This window comes from Bufo gargarizans, chromosome 2 (assembly GCF_014858855.1).
Source record: "Bufo gargarizans isolate SCDJY-AF-19 chromosome 2, ASM1485885v1, whole genome shotgun sequence".
Taxonomy (NCBI): domain Eukaryota; kingdom Metazoa; phylum Chordata; class Amphibia; order Anura; family Bufonidae; genus Bufo; species Bufo gargarizans.
Window position 1 is genome coordinate 137,947,643 of NC_058081.1, and position 23,997 is coordinate 137,971,639.

The 23,997-nt window shown below is 42.6% G+C and overlaps 1 protein-coding gene across 1 annotated transcript in view; it reads left to right on the top strand.

The window, feature by feature from the left end:
* Positions 1 to 23,997, top strand: part of FURIN (furin, paired basic amino acid cleaving enzyme) — a 200,865-nt gene that overhangs the window by 138,270 nt on the left and 38,598 nt on the right. Inside the window, exon 6 of the mRNA XM_044279493.1 lies at positions 4,501 to 4,577. Within this exon, the coding sequence (XP_044135428.1) occupies positions 4,501 to 4,577 (77 nt within the window). The remainder of the gene's footprint in view (positions 1 to 4,500; positions 4,578 to 23,997) is intronic.

Sequence of the window (23,997 nt, forward strand, 5' to 3'; positions counted from 1 at the left end):
AGGTATCCAAGGAAACAGAATATAGACAAGCTTAGACTGTGTGCCGCCTAGCTAGAACTCTGCGCCCGACCACATTTGCTCAGTGTGGTTAAATTGTTCAGTCCTGGATTTTTTTCTACTGTGCTTCTTTTTAAAGGAATTTTATTTTTTTATTTTTTTGCCCAATACTCCTCCAGCTGGAGGGAAAGCTGTTGCAGTCCACTGATCACGGCCATTTCTTTTTGCCTCTTTCTAGTTGGCAATTGAAGGTGATTTTAGATGAAATTTGTGCTTTTAATGCCTGTTTATCTTGTACTTTCCTTTCTATTTTCTGAAGTGCTGCAATGTCTTTTTGGAGATTTGCTCTTTATTAGCCTTCATGTTGACATCTCAGGATGTCTTCTGCACCTTTTGTAATGAGTCTCTTCTTAGATCTGTATATGTAATGAATCCATAAAGCTGCATTATTGAGATGCATGCGTAAGTGCATACAATTTCTTCTTATTTTTTTTTTATATTTTTTTTAGGAAGTGTTGGAACTTTAACTTGTGGAATAAGTTGGTGCCAAGCTACATTTAGGGATAATGTTTTGTCCTCTGTTATTTGAGACCAGGTTCAAAAATGCACGAAAGCACTTTCTAGTTCTTAAAATTCTATGCAGTCTGTTTGCTTTGCTCACATTTTGTTAGTTTGGGTCGCATGATTAACCCATCTTGGTCCAGAAACTTGCCTTCTTGGAGAGGGATACCCATAGTTCAGCTTACTTGACCATAATGCACAAGTTTTGCTATGAATGTGTGGAGTAAACACCCAAGTAGAATTGAATGATCAATTTTTCTTTTATGTATGCAGAATATACCCGATGTGGGATTTATTTCTAAATTAAAGGCATTTTCCGAGACTTTTTAAATAATGACCTATCCTTTGGGGGAGTCAGACAACTGGGACCTTGCCAAACGGCTGTTTGGGAAAACACCAGCAAGCGCCACAGCTTTCTCGCAGCTTGCCAAGCACAGTGCCTTATGTTGTACAGAGGCTGTGCATGGTATCGCAGCTCAGTCCCTTTCACTAGAATGGGGCTGAGCTACACCTAGGCCATATGATGGATGAAAGTGGCCTCACTGGCCTAGGAAGAGCTACGAGAAGGCCATGGCACTCTCAGGAGCTGCATGGTCCTCTCAGACAGCTAATAAGCGGTGGTCTTGGGTCTTTGAACCCCACTGATTAGCCACGAGCTGTAACCTGCATGCACAAGCTTTTATGCAGAACCTTTGTTTTCCAGAGTCTTGTTAATTGAATGCTATACAGTTAAATCCTTCACCCATAGGGTCCCAGTGTATATAGTTAGTATATAGTTTCTTTTTTTCACTTATTTTTTTCCTGGATACCATTGTACGGTACAGCATAGTCTATTAGACTATACCATATTTCTTCTTTGCAGTATACTGCAGATGAATACCAGCCAAAAGGATTTTCTTTAGTCTCCATCCTCAATTGTAATGCTTTGGTTAAATGTACATCATGAATGTGATTTGAAGTCTTAGATCAAATTGCACCAGCACAAATGAGTGAAGCAAGAAAGTTTGGAATTATCTCTTAGACCAGGTTTATGTTCAGTCTCTGCATTTCCCTCATTAGACACATTATGAAGCTCATCACTCAGAATGATGGACTGCAATCGTTTTATAATAATGGGCAAACCTTAGACAAAGTGATTTATATTACATTTGGTGATTTTTACAAAATATAATCTAAGGTTCTAGTCAAATTGGTGCCCATTCAGTGACACCCCCTACTTCCTTCAAGGTGCAGTTTATCTCCTTGAAGATGAATAAGGCAAAATTGGATGTTGTGCCTTTGAATCGTATAAAGTTGGCTTCTGTCCCCACTAAACAGATTATTTTTTTTTTTTTTGTGTGTGTGTGTGTACTTATAATACCTATCCTGTGATATTGCTATACCTTATTTTATTAATAATTTTCATTCAGTAGATTTAGCAAGAAAAGTACTTTTATGATATGCTAATTACCTTTCTACCAGCAAGTAGGGCGTCTACTTGCTGGTAGCAGCCGCAGAAAACCGCCCCCTCCTCTTGTTGATTGACAGGTACAGCCGCGATCTCCTCCTCCGGCCGGCCCTGTCAGCATTTCAAAAATCGCTCACGCCTGTGTTGATTCGGCGCAGGTGCTCTGAGATGAGGAGGCTCGCCTCCTCAGCACTCCCTCAGTGTGCCTGCGCCGATGACGTCTTCTCTTTCGGTGACGTCATCGGCGCAGGCGCACTGAGGGAGTGCTGAGGAGACGAGCCTCCTTATCTCAGAGCGCCTGCGCCGAATCAACACAGGCGCGCGATTTTTGAAATGCTGTACGGTGTACAGTATGCCGATGTTTTGAAACAAGTGACTCAACACTAGTCATAAATATATAATTGAGGAGGGGGGAAGGAGTCTGCTGACACCCTGCAGCCTCGCTCATCAGCTGTCTCCAGGGGCCCCAGCTTTCAGACAAGCTTTTGCTTTTCTTTTTTTCAGGGTGAATTTCAGGGTCTGAAATTCACATTGACAGAATAAAATAAAAAAATCACATTGTATGATTTTTAAAGAATTTATTTGTCTTGCACTGCAGAACATAAGTATTTGAACACCTGAGAAACAGCAAGAAGTCTGGCTCTCAAAGACCTGTTACTGTGCCTCTACTCCACTCATTAATCTAACTTAGTAGCACCTGTCTGAGCTCTTTAAAAACACCTGTCCACCCCACAGTCTGTGAGACGCCAACTACTACCATGGGCAAGACCAAAGAGCTGTCAAAAGATATCAGAGACAAATTTGTGGACCTTCACAAGGCTGGAAAGGGCTATGTGGCAATTGCCAAGCAGCTTGGTGAAAATAGATCAACTGTTGGAGCAATTGTTATAAAATTGAAGAGGCTAAAGACTACTGTCTGTCTCCCTCAGACTGGGGCGCTATGCGAGATATCACCTCGTGGGGTATCACTGATAAGAAAGGTGAGGAATTTGCCCAGAACTACAAGGTAGAAGCTGGTCAATGACATGAAGTGAGCTGGGACCACAGTTTCAAAGGTCACTGTCGGTAGAACACTACGCAGTCATAGTTTCAAATCATGCATTGCACGGAAGGTTCCCCTGCTCAAGTAATCACATGTCCAGGCCCATCTGAAGTTTGTCAATGACCATCTGGGTGATCCAGAGGAGGCATGGGAGAAAGTCATGTGGTCAAATGAGACCAAAGTAGAACTTTTTAGTCTAAACTTCACTCGTTGTGTTTAGCGTAAAAAAGGATGAGTTCATCCTAAGAACACCATCCCTACTGTAAAGCATGGGGTTGGTAACATGTGTGCTTTTCTGCAAAGGGGACAGGACAACTGCACTGTATTAAGGAGAGGATGAATGGGGCCATTTATTGTGACAATTTGAGCATTAACCTCCTTCCCTCAGTCAGAGCATTGAAGATGGGTCGTGGCTGGGTCTTCGAACATGACAACGACCCGAAGCACACAGCCAGGATAACCAATAAGTGGCACCGTAAGCAGCATATCAAGGTTCTGGGGTGGCCTAGCCAGTCTCCAGACCTAAATCCAACAGAACATCTTTAGAGGGAGCTGAAACTCCGTGTTGCTCAGTGACAGCCCCGAAACCTGACAGATCTAGAGGAGATCTGTGTGGAGGAGTGGGCCAAAATCCCTGTTGCAGTGTGTGCAAACCTGGTCAAGAACTACAGGAAACATTTGACCTCTGTGATTGCAAACAAAGGCTTCTGTACCAAATATTAACACTGCTTTTCTCAGCAGTGCAAGACAAATTCTTTAAAAATCATACAATACAATTTCCAGTTTTTTTTTTTGTTTGTTCTGTCTGAGTGGGAATGCACCTACAATGTGAATTTCAGACCCCTCTATAATCTCTAAGTGGGAGAACTTGCAAAATCACAGGGTGTTCAAATACTTCTGTTCCTCACTGTAGATCAAACTGTACTTGGAGTCCATCTATGAATGGAAGAGTTGTCTAGACATACTTAACACAGCAGTGTAAAAAAGCTGAGGTTTATCAAATGCATAGGTTGTTTTTTCTCCACAGACCAGACTGTGAAATTGGTTTTATTGTCACCTTGACCTATAGTAGTAGATAGACACAGATTTTTCATAGTAATTTATTTTCTTGGCATGTGTGTTTAATGAACAGTTGAATAATGCATGGTTAAACATTCATCTGCTTAGTAAGGAAAGGGAACTGAAAAAAAGAGGACTGATTATTGATCTCTGTGAACTATTCTATGGCCACATTTGCCGCAGTGCACTTGAAATTTATTAGGAAGGCGCCATTAGGTTGATGAAAAACTGAATGCACTTGGATATCTTTATTCTTTTACAGCAGTCAGCTGAAAAGAGAAACAAATGATCTGGTGGAGAACAGATAAAGAAGTGATGTATATGCTTGTCACTGTAATTGACACTAGGTCTATTTTGTGTATTTGTTTTATCTTTTACAATTGTCTTTATTCAGGATCCAGCTGCCAGCTATGATGTCAATGACCAGGATCCGGATCCCCAACCTCGATATACGCAGCTCAATGATAATAGGTAGGCTAACTTTCACTGCCATAGAAACTCCTAACTAAATAAAAGGCATTCCAGCCTTTTGGAATGAGCCATTTTATGGGTCCACAAAGCCCCCTGCCATAGGCCTGGATTCATCCAACAGAGTCTTTTTGGTTTCAGTTGGGATGGTCTACTTTTTTTTATTTATTATTGTATAGAAAAGCATAACTGGACTATTCTTTTCTATGCCAAGCATTCCAGTAAAAAAATAAAGTATAATGCGTGCTGAATGGGTTTTACAGGAGTCTAATGAAGATGTACTGTATGCCTGTGCAGTGGTCAGATGCTTCTATCAGAGGCATAGACTGGGAAATACTCTCTGCATGTAGAAGAAACTAATACAATCTGAACAGAGGTTTACCAGTATATATGTTTAGTCATGCAGGTCATATGTTGTGGCTCTGCAGATTTCACGCTGTTTGAAGTTAGTTACAATAATGGGTCCTTATTGTTGCTGCAGTAGCCACCTTCCTTCTTACATCACTTTCTGCATGATGTAAAATAATACATTATTTTGCACTACATGGAATCGGGTTAAAGTTTGTGGCCAGACAACCCCTATAAGCTAGGTATATCTCCCTGCTGCTTCCTTCACGTCCTGTGTTCATAACAGTTTTATGTACATAACTTCCAGGAAAATGTCCCATGTTTAAAACATTAAGATTTGAAAAAATAAATTAAGAGCATGTGTACTTATCCTTGGACTTTGGAAATAAATCTCAACTTGAAATTTTTGTTCTGAGAATTTGTTGCTATGCTTCTAGCAGATGAGATGATGAGTTGCAGTTCAGCCAGAACAAATCTGCATAATAGTAACCACTACATTTAAATAAAACCTGCATTTATATGTAATTGTCTTCAATCCATCCTCCAATATGTATCTGCTCTGTTATATTTAGTTTATCCGCGATTCATCTGCACATCTATTTTACGTTTTGCCAGCTTTGTACATAAATAGGCACATGTACCTTTTTTCATGAAAATGACAGTTAAAGTGGTTATCCCATGATTAATGTAAAAAATGTAAATCGGACATCATATACCTTAAGACATTCTTTGTAACCAAGCTAGAACCAGCCCTGTACCTCACATGGATCCAGAGATCTCTCCTTTCATTGCTTCAATTGCTATGCTAAACTTCTGTCAAGCTGGCATCTCAGGGGGCGTGCCATTTGTGCGGCATCTCTGGAGGCTTGCCATTTATGTGGCATCTCGGGGGGCGTGCCATTTCTGCTGTAGCTCTCTCCCTTTCGCATCTTAGGAGGCAATTGAAGGATGGAAAGAGTGTGACACTTTGAGCCTAGAATATTGAACCTTTTCACAATATTCTAATTGTGTTCTTGCATGGCAAGACCACTTACTGTTATCTCACATATATATTATTATTATAGTCAAATTTACCACCCTACCTCCTCCCACAGTTTTTAAACTACATAGACAGTAATATACCGAAATGTGCGGATTGTTCCCGATTGGTGTGCTATTACTTTGTGTAACGTTTTGCCGAATGGTTCACAAAATATCTGCGTTTTTGTGGTGAAATTGGTCCCATAGAAATGAATGGCGGAATGTTCAAAACTAGAGTGTGAGCTGAAAAATCAGGACATGATTCTAAACTTCCACCAATCCCATTTGTTTGTTTGCAACTCACACCGCCTATTAACATTCATTGAAACTCCATTCTAGCCACCTCAAATTTGAAGGGCAATTTCTAAACTGAGACTGTGCCTTCATTTTTTATATTTCAGAGACATACTGTACATCAAAATATAGGTCTGGGTCTCGTGATTCTCACAATATAAATCTCTTCGCTGTAGGATTTATATTTTTTAAGCTACAACTGTTTGAAGATGACAACCGCCAGTGAAGTGAGCGAGTTGGAGCAGTTTGTTTTTAACCATTCTTCTCTGCCCTTGCTGTAGAGTGAGTTGCCATAGGAACCCAGGTGTGTGAGCAGCCAGCAGAGTGACAAAAGCTAGAGTGCGAGCTGAAAAATCAGGACATGATTTCTAAACTGCCACCACTCCCTCATTTTCAAGCCCACCTACACAAATCGGCTGCTAATGTTTTTATAAATGTATGTTTTAATGTAATGGTTAATCACCTTGGGCAACAACATTGCAATTAAATGTGCTATATAAATAAATGCAAGTTGAAATGCATTTCTCACTTTATCAAGCTTGCCATGTGCACTTTTTAAATTTGATCAATCAATTGGTTAGTGTAATGTTTGCTATCTTTACTCACTCCAAACACTCCACACAGTTACTCTGCCCAGTCCAACCTTTCCACAGTTACTCCAGCCACTCAACCACAAACAGTTACTCAAGCCACTCCACCCAGTTACTCTGCCCACTCCAGTTGTAGACTACTGGTGGAGGCAAGAATACTTCACACAATTTCCCCAGAAATTTTAGCTTTTCTTGTTAGATTACTGAAATAAATGAACTTTTGCACAGTATTCTAATTTTTCGAGTTTCACCTGTATACAAATACAGGTTCTATCTAGTCTCATCACATCACAAATTGTAGCTTTTCTAGTTTTGTTGCATTACTGAAATAAATGAACTTTTGCACAATATTCAAATTTTTCGAGTTTCACCTGTATACAAATTCAGGTTCCATCTAGTCTCATCACATCATTTGTTTTAAGGCCGATCTAAGACTGTCCTGCAACAAATATCCCAACTTCCTGGATGTGCTTTTATGTTGGACATGGAATGATAAAACGGGCATTGTTATAACCCTTTGTATTCAGTGTACATACCATACCTGCTCTCATAATTCTCCCTGGGCAGTTGCCAGTATCTTGAATCAAAAGGAAACCAAAATTAATTCTAGTGAACTCCAGGCAGACATCTTTCATAATTGATCTCTTAGAGTAACTGAAGATTTTGGACGTCAGTTTCGAATTAGATAGTGGCACGTTCCAGTGTATTGACAGTGTGACTCCTGCTCCTAAATTTCTTGTACAGCATGTAAACACACACTATATTTTTTATTTATTTTTATCACTCGTTTTTTAGATCATAAAACAGGTTTGAGGAGGCAGATCAGACTGGATCCACCACTGACAATGTACACAGCTCGTCTTCTCCCCCTCCCTGCACTTTGACCTCTGTACAGGTCATATAGCATATAGCTCACAACATGCCGATAAGTCATCTCACAGGTTCCTAAGTCCATGTGTCTACTATGAAACAAATCTGTGAACTTCTTAGCAACAGCTCAGATGAGATGGCCATCCCATATTCATGTACAGGGAAATTAAATAAAAAAACAAACCTGCAATCAGAAAATCATAAAACATGTTCTTTTCATCTTATGTTTTTGGTTTTAATTAGTAAAATAAATGTAGTTGATACTTTATCATGAAAGAAATCTTTACACAATGACAGGTGATCATTTTAAAGGCTATGGACACCGTTAGACTGATTTTGATTATGTGCTTCATTAATACAAAATTAAGCAACTTTCTACATAATTTCCTGCAGTTTCTGTATGTCCTTCACCAGGCTGCTGGTGGTGCTGCTGAGTATATATAAATCTGTCAGAACACTACTCTGCTCGCCCCCTCCTTTCTATTAGTATTATATATTGCAGCAGGAGGTTGTACACAGCACATGGAGAGAGGATCCAAGGAGGGCAGGCTGTACGTAGGGAAGAGAGTACACATAATGTAGTTTCGGGGGGGGGGGGGGGGGGAGAATCATAAAGGGTGTGCCCAAGTGTAAAGTGTAAACAGGCACCCATTACAAACTGTGCAGGGAGTGCATAACACACCTCAGCATCAGTAAATGTCAGTACAAGTACATGTCCGTACAAGTGAGAGGAAGGTCAGATCAGGAAGGAAGATGTGGTAGTTCAGGAGACTAAGCGAAGGCAGTATCATCCTGGGCACACAGATCTCATGTCCAGCATGTATTAGAGAAAAGTCTGAAACTAATAGGTTGTAAACTGAATATCAGGTGGTCTGAAAAGGACAGCTCTGAACCCGGACATACCCTTATTTTCACCCAGACAGCCCCCCTGAGGCTAGCATCGGAGCATCTTCTGCTCCGATGCACTCTCTTGCCCTGCGCTAAATCGTGCACGGGCTCTTTTGTTTTCAATAACACACTGCAGGGCGGAAACGTCCGCCCGGCAGTGTGTTCGGTGACTTCACTGGCTCTGAGGGGCGGGCTTTAGCTCTGCCCTAGCCGTTTTACTGGCTAGGGCAGAGCTAAATCCCGCCCATCTGTGCCGGTGACGTCACCGGGGTTCCTGGCAGCCCGATGGAGAGCACCGGTACGTCACAGGATCTCCAAAAAATGCCTTTGCCTTGCGCAATTTATCGCAGGGCAAAGGAGAGCATCTGAGCATGAACTGCTCCGATGATCAAGTCACGGGGGCTGCCGGGGTGAAAATGGAGGGACTGCAGACTGAACCAGACCATACCTTCTTAAAAGAAGTTGGCCATATTTGAAATTGTTCAGCGTTTGCTCAAAGAGATTTTTTATTTGAAAGAACGTTCCAAGAAAAATCTTTCATCCATCACCTGGTTTCATTGAACATGTATGGCCAATTTGAACAACTGTAACTACCAATATGGGCTAAAATGTATGTGGCCGTGTCTGCAAAACAGTCAGGCTGTTTAAGTGTGTTGTTCAACCATGAACTAACATATCTAATGTGTATGGCCACCTTCATAGATGCTCATGAGAGTGACTGTCCTTGCAAGGCTTTGAGGACAACGTAAAGGTTTTTTTTTTTTGCTTCCCCCATCTTGATGATCTATCATCAGGATAGTGCAAGAAAATTTAGACTAGAACCTTCAGAATCACAGGTGCATATCCATGAAGCAAACATGATTATGTAAAAGAAAATGGCTGCACACCATTATACAGACAAACAATTGAGCTAATAAATGGGGATCATTCTAAATAAGTGGTACAATACCTACTATAAATGAGTCAATGGAAGCTCATAGCGCACATATTTGATCAAAGGTTTGTCATGCCCATCTACCAGGCGTCAAGGTGGCTTCCACAGATGGGTCCCTAACACTAATATACCGCCTCCCTTTGGACTTGCCTAAGCCTACAATATTCAGGGCAGTGGTGGAACCAGCTACATAAGTACTCTGCTCAGAAGCCCCAGGTAGATGGGCGTGTTCAGTCTAAAAGAGGCGCTACCCTCGATTAATACTGCAAGAAAATTTAGACTAGAACCTAGAGAGGCAGTATATTAGTGTTAAGGACCCATCTGCAGAAGCCACCTTGACGCCTGGTAGATGGTCCCGACACATGTTTGATCAAATATGTGTGCTAAGAGCTTCCATTGACTCATTTATATTAGGTATGATGCCACTTTTATTTAGAATGATCCCCATTTCTTAGCTCTATTGTTTGTGTGTATAATGGTGTGCAGCCATTTTCTTTTTTACTATCATCAGGATAGGTCATCAGTATTAGATCAGTGGGCGTCCAACTCCCAGCACCCCCGCTAATCAGCTGTATGACGAGAACTCGGTGCTTCTTCGAGCACTGCATTCTCTTCGCTGTTTACATGCTCGCTGTCAACATTGCAGCAGCAAGCAATGTAATCATAGCTTCTCCGTCCCACTCGCTTGAATGGTACAGAGCAATTGTAGTTACTCTGTCCCCTTCAAGTGAATCGGAAAACGGAGCTGTAATGTCAACGTCACGTCAAGCATGTAAACAGTGAAGAGAATGCAGCACTCGTATGAGCACTGCATTCTCTTCATACAGCTGATCTGATATTGATCTATCCCCATCAAAATAAGGGAAGCCCTTTAACCACCTCCGGACGGCCTAACGCAGATGTGCGGTCCGGAGGTGGCAGCGCTGCGCAGAGTCACGCATATATGCGTCATCTCGCGGGACGCGAGATGACGCGAATATGCGCCCGCGCATGCGCAGTTCGCGCCGGCATTTCGCACAGAAGTATTTCGTCAGCAACCTGCCAGCCGTGATCATTGGCTGGCAGGTTGCTGATTTTTAAAAAATCCAATCAGAGAGCCGAATAACAGATCATATTTGTAAATATGATCTGTTATATGGCTGCCTGCTCCTCTGCTGGTTCTTTTCGTCGGTTGGATCCAGCAGAGGAGCAGGCTTCACAGTGAGTACACCAACACTACACACTTAGCCCCAGATCACCCCCCTGAACCCCAATTAACCCTTTGATCACACCTTTGATCGCCCCTGTCAATCACAAGTGAAAAGAAAAAAGTGATCAGTGCAAACTGTCACTTTTTTTTCCACTGGTATTGACCGTTAGGTTTCAGTATAGTTTAGGCCCCTTGGTTAGGTAGTTTAGGGATCGGTTAGCGCCCAGCCCACCGCACCGCAGTCCGTTATTCGCTGATTAGCGTATCGCTAATCAGCATTTGTACTTTTATAGTATCTGGAAGTGATCAAAACTGATCACGGTCAGATCTATAATTGTACTAGTGTCACTTTAGTTCTCCCTCCACCCAAAACGCAGTGTTTGCCCGATCAGGCCTGATCGCTCGCCCACACGTGCGTTCGCCCACACCCGCCCCACCGCAGTGACAAAAAAAAAAAAATTTTGGGATCGCTGCACATTCAATTTACACGCACTGCGGCGATAAAAAAATCAGTTTTGATATTTTTTATCAACCGCAGAGGCCTCCGGTACTTCGCTAGGCTCCCCTTTGTAAGACAGGCTTGCTTTTTTTTCTTGGGTAGTCTCAGGGAATACCCCTAAATTTAGTTGCCCAAATGTCTAACAGGGGGTATTCTTCTGAAGAGGCCTACAGGCTTCTGACCCAGTCGGATGAGGAGTGGGAACCCTCATCTGATGAATCCAGCGGGTCAGAATACGAACCTGTAGAAAGCAGTGGCTCTCTGACCCAAAGTTCGGACGAGGAGGCTGAGGTCCCTGATAGAACCAGGCGTACCCGGCCCCGTGTCGCTAGACCGCAGGTTGCGCAGGATCCGCTTCAAGAGCAGCAGAGTGGGGCTGGTGCTGTCGGATTACGTGGTGAGGCATACACCAGCAGCCCAGCCCTTCCTGGACCTAGTACCAGCACTGCCGTACAACCTGGTGAAGTAGCGAGCACCAGAAGGGCAGTTGAAGCTGGTACGGTGGCACGTGCAGTAGTGACCCCGTCGCAGCCACCGCAAAGACGTGCCCGTAGAGCCCCTAGAATCCCAGAGGTGCTGGCAAACCCTGATTGGCAGTCCCCAACTTCAGCCGCACCTGTAGTTTTCCCTTTCACCGCCCAGTCTGGAGTTCGGGTTGAGACAACTCAGATCGGTTCGGCCCTGGGATTTTTTGAGCTGTTCTTGACTGCGGAGCTTTTAGACTTAGTTGTGGCAGAAACAAATCGGTATGCCACACAATTTATAACCGCTAACCCGGGAAGCTATTATGCCCAGCCTTTCCGGTGGAAACCAGTCCAAGTTTCCGAAATTAAAACTTTTCTGGGCCTCCTCCTCAACATGGGCCTGACAAAAAAGCATGAATTGCGGTCATATTGGTCCACGAACCCGATTCATCACATGCCCATGTTCTCTGCTGCTATGTCCAGGACACGATTTGAGGTCATCCTGCGTTTCCTGCACTTTAGTGACAACACCGCCTCCCGTCCCAGGGGCCACCCTGCTTTTGACCGGCTCCACAAAATTCGGCCCCTCATAGACCATTTCAACCTGAAATTTGCAGATATTTATACCCCAGAGCAAAACATCTGCATAGACGAGTCCCTAATACATTTTACCGGGCGCCTTGGCTTCAAACAATACATCCCAAGCAAGCGCGCCCGGTATGGGGTCAAATTGTATAAGCTCTGTGAAAGGGCCACAGGCTATACCCACAAATTTCGTGTCTGAGGGAAAAGATCAGACCCTGGAGCCGGTCGGTTGCACTGACTACCTGGGGAGGAGTGGGAAGACAGTTTGGGACTTGGTGTCACCCTTATTCGGCAAGGGGTACCAACTTTATGTGGACAATTTTTACACAAGTGTGGCCCTCTTTAGGCATTTGTTTCTAGAACGGATTGGCGCCTGTGGTACCGCGCGAACTAGTCGCGCGGGCTTCCCCCAACGGCTCGTTAGCACCCGTCTTGCAAGGGGGCAGAGGGCCGCACTGTGTAACGAAGAACTGCTCGCGGTGAAATGGAGAGACAAGCGTGACGTTTACATGCTCTCCTCCATTCACGCAGACACGACAATACAAATTGAGTGAGCAACCCGTGTCATTGAAAAGCCCCTCTCAGTCCACGACTATAACCTCCACATGGGAGGGGTGGACTTCAATGACCAGATGTTGTCTCCGTATTTAGTTTCCCGCAGAACCAGACGCTGGTATAAGAAGGTGTCTGTATATTTAATTCAATTGGCTCTGTATAATAGTTTTGTTCTCTACAGTAAGGCTGGGAGAACTGGATCCTTCCTCAAATTTCAGGAAGAGATCATCGAGAACCTCCTGTACCCAGGAGGTTCCGTGGCCCCATCCACCAGTGTAGTTAGCCGTCTACACGAGCGACATTTCCCCAATGTCGTTCCTGGTACCTCAACCCAACCGTCACCCCGAAAAAGATGTTGTGTCTGTAGCAGGAGTGGAATAAGGCGTGACACCCGCTATTTCTGTCCTGACTGTCCTGACCACCCTGCCCTATGCTTTGGAGAGTGTTTCCGGAAGTACCACTCACAGGTACACTATTAGCATAGGGATCATCTCACCAGGATAGGCACACAGGGCTATTAGGGCCCATTCACTCACTGCTGCAAACGTCTCCTTTCACATGGGACAAAGTGCATAACGCACTTCGCCACATCTTTGGGCGATTTGCGCTTTGCACATTGACCCATGGGGAAGGAGAGGTTTGTTCTATAAAGGTAAAAAAAAAAAAAAAAAACACACCAGTAAGCAAACACGTTAATGTTCAGTTCAAAAAGTTAGTTACATGTTCTGTTGCAAAGTTAATACAATTATTGCGTTGCGGCCTGGTTTTTTCTTTTTTTTTTTTTTTTTTTGTTGTCTTTTTACCTTCCAGGTGGACCAACCGATCGACCAGCTGCAGCACCGATGTGCATTCTGACAGAAGCATTGCACTGCTGTCAGATTACACGCAAGTCGGTGTATGCGGCGCTGCAAGACAGGATTTTCTCCTCTGCAGTGACAGATACGTTTGCCAAGGCATACGAGCTGAGGAGGAGGCGGCGTTCCTATGCTTTGGCAAACACTTTGTATATACAGGTCCTTCTAAAAAAATTAGCATATTGTGATAAAGTTCATTATTTTCTGTAATGTACTGATAAACATTAGACTTTCATATATTTTAGATTCATTACACACCAACTGAAGTAGTTCAAGCCTTTTATTGTTTTAATATTGATGATTTTGGCATACAGCTCATGAAAACACAAATTTCCTATCTAAAAAAATTAGCATATTTCATCCGACCAATAAAAGAAAAGTGTTTTTAATACAAAAAAAGTCAACCTTCAAATAATTATGTTCAGTTATGCACTCAATACTTGGTCGGGAATCCTTTTGCAGAAATGACTGCTTCAATGCGGCGTGGCATGGAGGCAGCCTGTGGCACTGCTGAGGTGTTATGGAGGCCCAGGATGCTTCGATAGCGGCCTTAAGCTCATCCAGAGTGTTGGGTCTTGCGTCTCTCAACTTTCTCTTCCCAATATCCCACAGATTCTCTATGGGGTTCAGGTCAGAAGAGTTGGCAGTCCAATTGAGCACAGTAATACCATGGTCAGTAAACCATTTACCAGTGGTTTTGGCACTGTGAGCAGGTGCCAGGTCGTGCTGAAAAATGAAATCTTCATCTCCATAAAGCTTTTCAGCAGATGGAAGCATGAAGTGCTCCAAAATCTCCTGATAGATAGCTGCATTGACCCTGCCCTTGATAAAACACAGTGGACCAACACCAGCAGCTGACATGGCACCCCAGACCATCACTGACTGTGGGTACTTGACACTGGACTTCAGGCATTTTGGCATTTCCTCCTCCCCAGTCTTCCTCCAGACTCTGGCACCTTGATTTCCGAATGACATGCAAAATTAGCTTTCATCCGAAAAAAGTACTTTGGACCACTGAGCAACAGTCCAGTGCTGCTTCTCTGTAGCCCAGGTCAGGCGCTTCTGCCGCTGTTTCTGGTTCAAAAGTGGCTGTAGCCCATTTCCTGCACACGCCTGTACACGGTGGCTCTGGATGTTTCTGCTCCAGACTCAGTCCACTGCTTCCGCAGGTCCCCCAAGGTCTGGAATCGGTCATTCTCCACAATCTTCCTCAGGGTCCGGTCACCTCTTCTCGTTGTGCAGCGTTTTCTGCCACACTTTTTCCTTCCCACAGACTTCCCACTGAGGTGCCTTGATACAGCACTCTGGGAACAGCCTATTCGTTCAGAAATTTCTTTCTGTGTCTTACCCTCTTGCTTAAGGGTGTCAATGATGGCCTTCTGGACAGCAAGTAGATCGGCAGTCTTACCCATGATTGCGGTTTGGAGTAATGAACCAGGCTGGGAGTTTTTAAAAGACTCAGGAATCTTTTGCAGGTGCTTAGAGTTAATTAGTTGATTCAGATGATTAGGTTAATAGCTCGTTTAGAGAACCTTTTCATGATATGCTAATTTTTTGAGATAGGAATTTTGGGTTTTCATGAGCTGTATGCCAAAATCATCAATATTAAAACAATAAAAGGCTTGAACTACTTCAGTTGGTGTGTAATGAATCTAAAATATATGAAAGTCTAATGTTTATCAGTACATTACAGAAAATAATGAACTTTATCACAATATGCTAATTTTTTTAGAAGGACCTGTATATAAAAAAAATAAAAAATCCCGGCAATGATTTATTCATCCACATCGATTGATGCGAATGGAGAAATCTGGTTTGCCAGGGCATACGAGCTAAGTGGGTATGGATGTAGGGCGGAGCTCCTATGTCCTGGCAGACGCCTTTCCCCTCCATTTTTTTTTTTTTTTTGGCAGAGATTTTTTCATCCACATTGATCAATGCGAATGAAGAAATCTGTGCCTTTCATTTTTTTCTTTCAGCCCAGAGGCTGAACGGAAAAAAAAATCTCATTACCTGTATGCTCAATATAAGGAGAATAGCAGAAACTCCTAATGCTGGCCATACATGTAATGATTGCGGAGACCCTCAAATGCCAGGGCAGTACAAACACCCCACAACTGACCCCATTTTGGAAAGAAGACACCCCAAGGTATTTGCTGAGGGGCATATTGAGTCCATGAAAGATTGAAATTTTTGTCCTAAGTTAGCGGAAAGTGAGACTTTGTGAGAAAAAACAAAAAAAAATCAATTTCCGCTAACTTTTGCGAAAAAAAAAAATTTCTATGAACTTGCCAGGCCCCTCATTGGATACCTTGGGGTGTCTTCTTTCCAAAGTGGGGTCACATGTGGGGTATTTATACTGCCCTGGCTTTTTAGGGGCCCTAAAGCGTGAGAAGAAGTCTGGGATCCAAATGTCTAAAAATGCCCTCCTAAAAGGAATTTGGGCACCTTTGCGCATCTAGGCTGCAAAAAAGTGTCACACATCTGGTATCGCCGTACTCAGGAGAAGTTGGGGAATGTGTTTTGGGGTGTCATTTTACATATACCTATGCTGGGTGAGAAAAATATCTTGATCAAATGCCAACTTTGTATAAAAAAATGGGAAAAGTTGTCTTTTGCCAAGATATTTTTCTCACCCAGCATGGGTATATGTAAAATGACACCCCAAAACACATTCCCCAACTTCTCCTGAGTACGGCGATACCAGATGTGACACTTTTTTGATGCCAAGGTGGGCAAAGGGACCCATATTCCAAAGTGCACCTTTCGGATTTCACCAGTCATTTTTTACAGATTTTGATTGCAAAGTACTTCTCACACATATGGGCCCCTAAATTGCCAGGGCAGTATAACTACGCCACAAGTGACCCCATTTTGGAAAGAAGACACCCCAAGGTATTCTGTGAGGGGCATGGTGAGTTCCTAGAATTTTTTTATTTTTTGTCGCAAGTTAGTGGAATATGAGACTTTGTAAGAAAAAAAATCATCATCATTTTCCGCTAACTTGTGACAAAAAATAAAAAGTTCTATGAACTCACTATGCCCATCAGCGAATACCTTAGGGTGTCTACTTTCCGAAATGGGGTCATTTGTGGGGGTTTTCTACTGTCTGGGCATTGTAGAACCTCAGGAAACATGACAGGGCTCAGAAAGTCAGAGCTGCTTCAAAAAGTGGAAATTCACATTTTTGTACCATAGTTTGTAAACGCTGTAACTTTTACCCAAACCATTTTTTTTTGCCCAAACATTTTTTTTTTTATCAAAGACATGTAGAACAATAAATTTGGCGAAAAATTTATATATGGATGTCGTTTTTGTTGCAAAATTTTACAGCTGAAAGTGAAAAATGTCATTTTTTTGCAAAAAAATCGTTACATTTTGATTAATAACAAAAAAAGTAAAAATGTCAGCAGCAATAAAATACCACCAAATGAAAGCTCCATTAGTGAGAAGAAAAGGAGGTAAAATTCATTTGTATGGTAAGTTGCATGACCGAGCGATAAACAGTGAAAGTAGTGTAGTGCCGAAGTGTAAAAAGTGGCCTGGTCATTAAGGGTGTTTCAGCTAGCGGGGCTGAAGTGGTTAAAGGCTTGCACATTGTGTGGTTGGTTTGATGCATGTAGACATGAGAAACTAAATGGGCCTTTTTTAAGCCTTGCGCTAAGCATAGTTGAATATAGCTTTTATCTCAATAGAAAAGTATTGCTGGAATCTGCTTGAGAAAATGCAGAAATATGTCTTTCTGCCTTGAAACTGGAAAAATGGTGAAGGAAAGATTAAAAGCAGGCCTACATTTTGGTTTTATCAGTTCTGTAAGCCTGTGTTGTACTGGTCAGACTCCACGTCATTAATAGATAATTAAAGTAAAGGAAAAAATGCATTTTTGAAGAGTAAAAGCATTCCAAAGTCTGACCTACTATTTTTTAATTAGTAGTGGACAGTGCGTTTATATGTAAAATGAGTGTCTTCATTTTATTTTTCCTGCATGCCAGAATCGTTTTCCTCTGCTAAAATTACAGATAACAAACCTATTTTTTATTTTATTTTTTCAAATCTCATTTTGCCACATTCTGAAATATATAATAAGCTTCCAGACTAGACATAAATATGAAAGTGGATGAGGAACTCGTATTAGTCTGGGAAAGCAATGTTCCCTTGCACGCTTCACTTCCTGTAAAGGCCCCTGGTCAGAAAGCACATAAGTAGTTGAAGTAGGAATTGACAGAAAATTACTTTCCATAACTTGGTGACATTTTTCAGATATTGTAGGGTTTTCTCTGCGTAAATATAGTGTCCTCATGGTGCAGCTGAGTTCTCTTATGAGACTTTTAACCACACATGATGCCCTGCAAGTTTCATGCACGGTTCTATTAAGGCCTCTTGCACACGAACATTGTGTGCCCGCGGCCTTATTGCGGCCCGCATACGGCAGGTCTGCAGTACATGGACACCAGCCCGTGTGCTCTCCGCATCGCGGATGCAGACCTATTCACTTTAATGGGTCCGCAACCACGGAGATGCGATACGGAAACACGGATCGGAACACCACAGAAGCACTACGGAGTGCTTCTGTGGTGTTTCTGTCCATGCCCCCGCACCGCTAAAAAATAGAACTAGTTCTGTTTTCTTGAGATGTGGATGGATCACGGACTCATTCAAGTTGAATGGGTCTTGATCTGTCCTGGCTGCAACGCGGATGTTGCCCGCGCATTGAGGACTGAAAATTGCGGCCCCCGATGCAAGAAACGGATGCACAACGTTCTTGTGCAAGAGGCCTAATTAGAATAGGACCCATTCACGATACTGTACAGACATTGCAAATGGTTGCCTCTGTAACGGTTTCCTCCAGCGTGCACTTATGTCCCCCCACATCTGTTTTTAGACCAGGCAGGAGGAGACTCACTTTGTGAATATAGGCCCCAAGGAGTGCCCAGATGTATGGGCTCACAATGGAACAAAAAAATGTTTTCCCTGGACACATCTTGGGGCTAAAGCCATAGCATCTTTCAAGAATAGTTTAAAGGAGGATATTCCTTTAGCAAAGACCATACCTCTACCATGAGAGAGAACCCTTAAAGGTGTTATCCAACCCTTATAATGCTCCTCAAATGCCCAGGCCCCGGTTATACCCAGCCATGCATCCAAACCAACCAAACCCAGGAGCGACTGGGTTAAGTATAACCTGTATGAGGTACCTGGGCATTTTGGGGGACATTATAGGGGTTGGATAACACCTTTAAACTGGACTCCTAGGTAGCAAAGAATCTCCCTTTTCATTTAAGGAAATTATGTGAATAACCGTAAATCTGTGGAAGAAAAAAAATCTGAATCTTCTACTGTAGCATTTAAACCTGTGAGGGTTATTTCACATGAGCGAATCTATTGTGGGAATCGCGCTCGGTGTGTGTGAGCATGACTCTCCGTTCTGGACTTGCAGGAGCACATGGCATTATACTGATTTATAAGGATGTGTGTCTCTGCTTGACCTTACTTCTCCAGAATCATACTGACATAAAGCTGTCTGTATTATCCCATAGAAGTAAGGTGAAGCAGAGGCACACATCCTCCTAAATCAGTATAATGCCACGTGCTCCTGCAAGTCCAGAATAGAGGATCACGCTCACACACTTTAGTGTGATTCCTGCAATGGACTTGCTTGTGTGAAACAGTGCTAATATTATCAGTACTTTAACAGTGTTTCCCAGAAAGTGTGCCTCCAACTGTTGCAAAACTACCACTCCCAGCATGCCTGGACAGCCTTTGGCTGTGCGGGCATGCTGGGAGTTGTAGTTTTGCAACAGCTGGAGGCACACTGGTTGGGAAACACTGCTTTATAAAATCTGACTCCCTCTTTAGATTCACCTTGGGGACAAGAAACCAAGGGGGGATTTATCAAACTGGTGTAAAGTAGAACTGGTTTGGTTGCTTATAGCAACCAATCAGATTCCACCTCCTTTGAAAAATGAAAAGTAGAATCTGATTGGTTGCTATGGGCAACTAAGCCAGTTCTACTTTATACCAGTTTGGTAAATCTCCCCCCAAATCCCTTCTTTTATTCCAAGCTGATGTTTCCGTGGAGAGCAGCAGCCATTTCTGGTTCTGCTTACTGTTTTCTGTAGGGCTGTGTGTGTTTGAAACCAGGGTCTCAGAGGACCTTTTTATTTGGGTGTCCCCCGGTCCGTCCATAGAAAAACAGGAAACGTCTTTGCACCTAATTAGCAAGCAAAAATCCTGTGACGTATGACATTTACCTGAGGGTATGGAAGACCTTTAACAGCTTTATTGAGTTAGACCAGGATCCCTTAGGCAAGCCTAATATTACTGTGATTCTGGATTTCCTCCAGGCAGGGCTTGACAAGAATCTTGAAGATGCAGGTTTCGGCTTTGAGAGCTGTTTTTATTTTAGGTTAGTCGATCAGTTGTTGATTACTCAATTCATTGAAAAAACTTTATTAGGTTATTCTTAGCAAAACAAAAGCTTGCCTTTTTCTATTATCTGTTTAGTGTATCAATTTTTTTTTTTTTTTTATCCACCCTTTTAAATGTAGAAGCGTTTGCTATATGTCTGGGTTTAGACCTATGTTTCCCCTTGCTAGTGTGAGACCTAATGTAGCATTAAGTGTGGGCTTCCTTTCATGGTCCAGTTAACCTGCTGCTTTAAGGGCTAATTTATGAGCTTTTCCCGAACACTGTCTACTTGTAAAATTTGTAGAACTAGTCTATAACCATCCAAGAATTTTGCAGCTACAAATGATACTCGGGAGAACTGCAATCCAGAAGAAACCTGTGCTGTGCAGTTTTATGTGGGGCAGGCAGCATTTTTGTTATGTTTGTGCCCCCTAAGGATTTGCCGTTCACCGTACTTGATTTTTTTTATGCTATGGCTTAAAAGTGCTGACTACTTGTGTCATCCTTAAATGATGGCAGTTTTGTGTATTTTACAGTTTACCATTTTGTGACCTTGTTTTACTTTACTAGAAGACGTCTTGGGTTTCATTTTAACCCTTTATCAGAGCATTGTATGTTCCTCTGGTTAGTTCAGTGTCCCAGCATGCTTGGGATCAACAGTTTTGTGCGGCCAAAGATGGCAGTGTAGCAGTGCATCCATAAGAATGGAGTAGACCCCCGGATCACAGCAAATCCTGCAGGGTTGGATTTTCTTGCAAATTCTGCTGTCATTGCAACACCCATTTTATTTCGATGTCTGCACTGCTACACTATGATCCTTGGTCACCCAACAGCTATTGCGCTCAAGGTCACCGTGTAGCCCCAGGCATAGGCTTCCTGCACATGGTTGCAGGTTATCAAGCAAAATTTCTGCATGGGCTTTCATGCAAATTTCTCTGCATTTCTGAAGTAAAATCTGCTTGTGTTACTTGCGGATTTTGATGCATTGCAAACGGTGAAATCTGCAGAAACGATTGACGAGCTGCAAATTTCAAAATCCACACGGCAGGTCAAAATTTACCAAATCTCATGCACATGTTGCGTATATCTCATTTACTTTGCTGATACTATATTACACTGTAGTTTTTCAGCAGGGAAAATCCACAACCTATGAGAGGTACTACTACAGTGCCCAGCGTTGTAGGATCCATAATAATCTATATTATAAAATCAGAGATTTACATAATTTGGCTTTCATTCTCAGATTGAGATTTCATCTGGTTTGAGTCACTTGCAGTTTATAACCTTGACAGGACATGAAAGAATAGGGTCTGTGAAGGGTCACCAGTGATGCTTCTGCCAAACTCTTGTACTTTTAGTATTTGCCTTCCAGAACTGTGGTGCAAGATGTAGTAGACAAATAAGATTAATGTCCTGTCTGCACAATGCTCTACTTCATTCAGCACTGATGGATCTGTCCTCGTCACAGTTTGGTGAGAAAGACAAGTCCTAATATAGTGGCAAGAACTTGCATCCTGTCCCTGGAGCAGGATGGGAGCTGGGAGAGACTGAAGGAGTCACTATAAGCTCCTCACATTATAGGTAGCGATGAACAGTTCCTGGGACATGGACTTGTAGTCTTCTCTTCATTAGAACATAAGCCTCCTAAAAAAAATAAAAAAAAGATAAGAGTACTTTCACACTAGCGTTGTTAGAATCTGCCAGAATGCCAGAACTGCCTGCCGGATCCAGAAATCCTTATGCAAACGGATATCTACAGGTCCTTCTCAAAAAAATAGCATATTGTGATAAAGTTCATTATTTTCTGTAATGTACTGATAAACATTAGACTTTCATATATTTTAGATTCATTACACACCAACTAAAGTAGTTCAAGCCTTTTATTGTTTTAATATTGATGATTTTGGCATACAGCTCATGAAAACCCCAAATTCCTATCTAAAAAAATTAGCATATCATGAAAAGGTTCTCTAAACGAGCTATTAACCTAATAATCTGAATCAACTAATTAACTCTAAACACCTGCAAAAGATTCCTGAGGCTTTTAAAAACTCCCAGCCTGGTTCATTACTCCAAACCGCAATCATGGGTAAGACTGCGACCTGACTGCTGTCCAGAAGGCCATCATTGACACCCTCAAGCAAGAGGGTAAGACACAGAAAGAAATTTCTGAAGGAATAGGCTGTTCCCAGAGTGCTGTATCAAGGCACCTCAGTGGGAAGTCTGTGGGAAGGAAAAGTGTGGCAGAAAACGCTGCACAACGAGAAGAGGTGACCGGACCCTGAGGAAGATTGTGGAGAAGGACCGATTCCAGACCTTGGGGGACCTGCGGAAGCAGTGGACTGAGTCTGGAGTAGAAACATCCAGAGCCACCGTGTACAGGCGTGTGCAGGAAATGGGCTACAGGTGCCTCATTCCCCAGGTCAAGCCACTTTTGAACCAGAAACAGCGTCAGAAGCGCCTGACCTGGGCTACAGAGAAGCAGCACTGGACTGTTGCATGTCATTCGGAAATCAAGGTGCCAGAATCTTGAGGAAGACTGGGGAGAGGGAAATGCCAAAATGCCTGAAGTCCAGTGTCAAGTACCACAGTCAGTGATGGTCTGGGGTGCCATGTCAGCTGCTGGTGTTGGTCCACTGTGTTTTATCAAGGGCAGGGTCAATGCAGCTAGCTATCAGGAGATTTTGGAGCACTTCATGCTTCCATCTGCTGAAAAGCTTTATTGAGATGAAGATTTCATTTTTCAGCACGACCTGGCACCTGCTCACAGTGCCAAAACCACTGGTAAATGGTTTACTGACCATGGTATTACTGTGCTCAATTGGCCTGCCAACTCTCCTGACCTGAACCCCATAGAGAATCTGTGGGATATTGGGAAGAGAAAGTTGAGACGCAAGACCCAACACTCTGGATGAGCTTAAGGCCGCTATCGAAGCATCCTGGGCCTCCATAACACCTCAGCAGTGCCACGGGCTGATTGCCTCCATGCCACGCCGCATTGAAGCAGTCATTTCTGCAAAAGGATTCCCGACCAAGTATTGAGTGCATAACTGAACATAATTATTTGAAGGTTGACTTTTTTTGTATTAAAAACACTTTTCTTTTATTGGTCGGATGAAATATGCTAATTTTTTTAGATAGGAATTTTGGGTTTTCATGAGTTGTATGCCAAAATCATCAATATCAAAACAACAAAAGGCTTGAACTACTTCAGTTGGTGTGTAATGAATCTAAAATATATGAAAGTCTAATGTTTATCAGTACATTACAGAAAATAATGAACTTTATCACAATATGCTAATTTTTTTAGAAGGAACTGTATATATTATTATTTATTTTTTGCTTCTTCCCCGGATATGGATCGGTTAGACTTATTCATTGAAGTACTGTATCAGTCTTTCCAGTATCATCCAGAATAACGGATCCTGCATTTATTTTTTTCATAGCTAGAAAGAACTGCGCAAACCAGATTCAGCGATGCAGCAATTTCCAGAACACTTGGTACCGGAGCCAGCATTAATACATTTCAATGGAAATTAAGCAAGTGCGGTAGTGTTCTGGAATTTTGTCTGGAAAAAATGTTTCTGGTTTAATACCGTAGAAGGGACGGAACGGAAGACTTACTGATGCATACTGAACGGATTGCTTTCCATTCAGACTGCATTGGGACAAAACAGAAGCATTTTTTTTCAGGTATTGAGACCCTTTACCGGATTTCAATACTGGAAAAGAATAACGCTAGCGTGAAAGTACCCCAACGCCACATACAATAATATTGTGTCCATGCTATGAGCAGGAGGAGCTGACCTTTGCAGAGGTAAAGCTGTTGTGTCTTTATAATGATTTATCTTGCCTTGTCTTATTTTGGAGATTAAGCTCAAATGTAAAAGACAAATGATGGTTTGCAGGGAATTAACCATTTCAG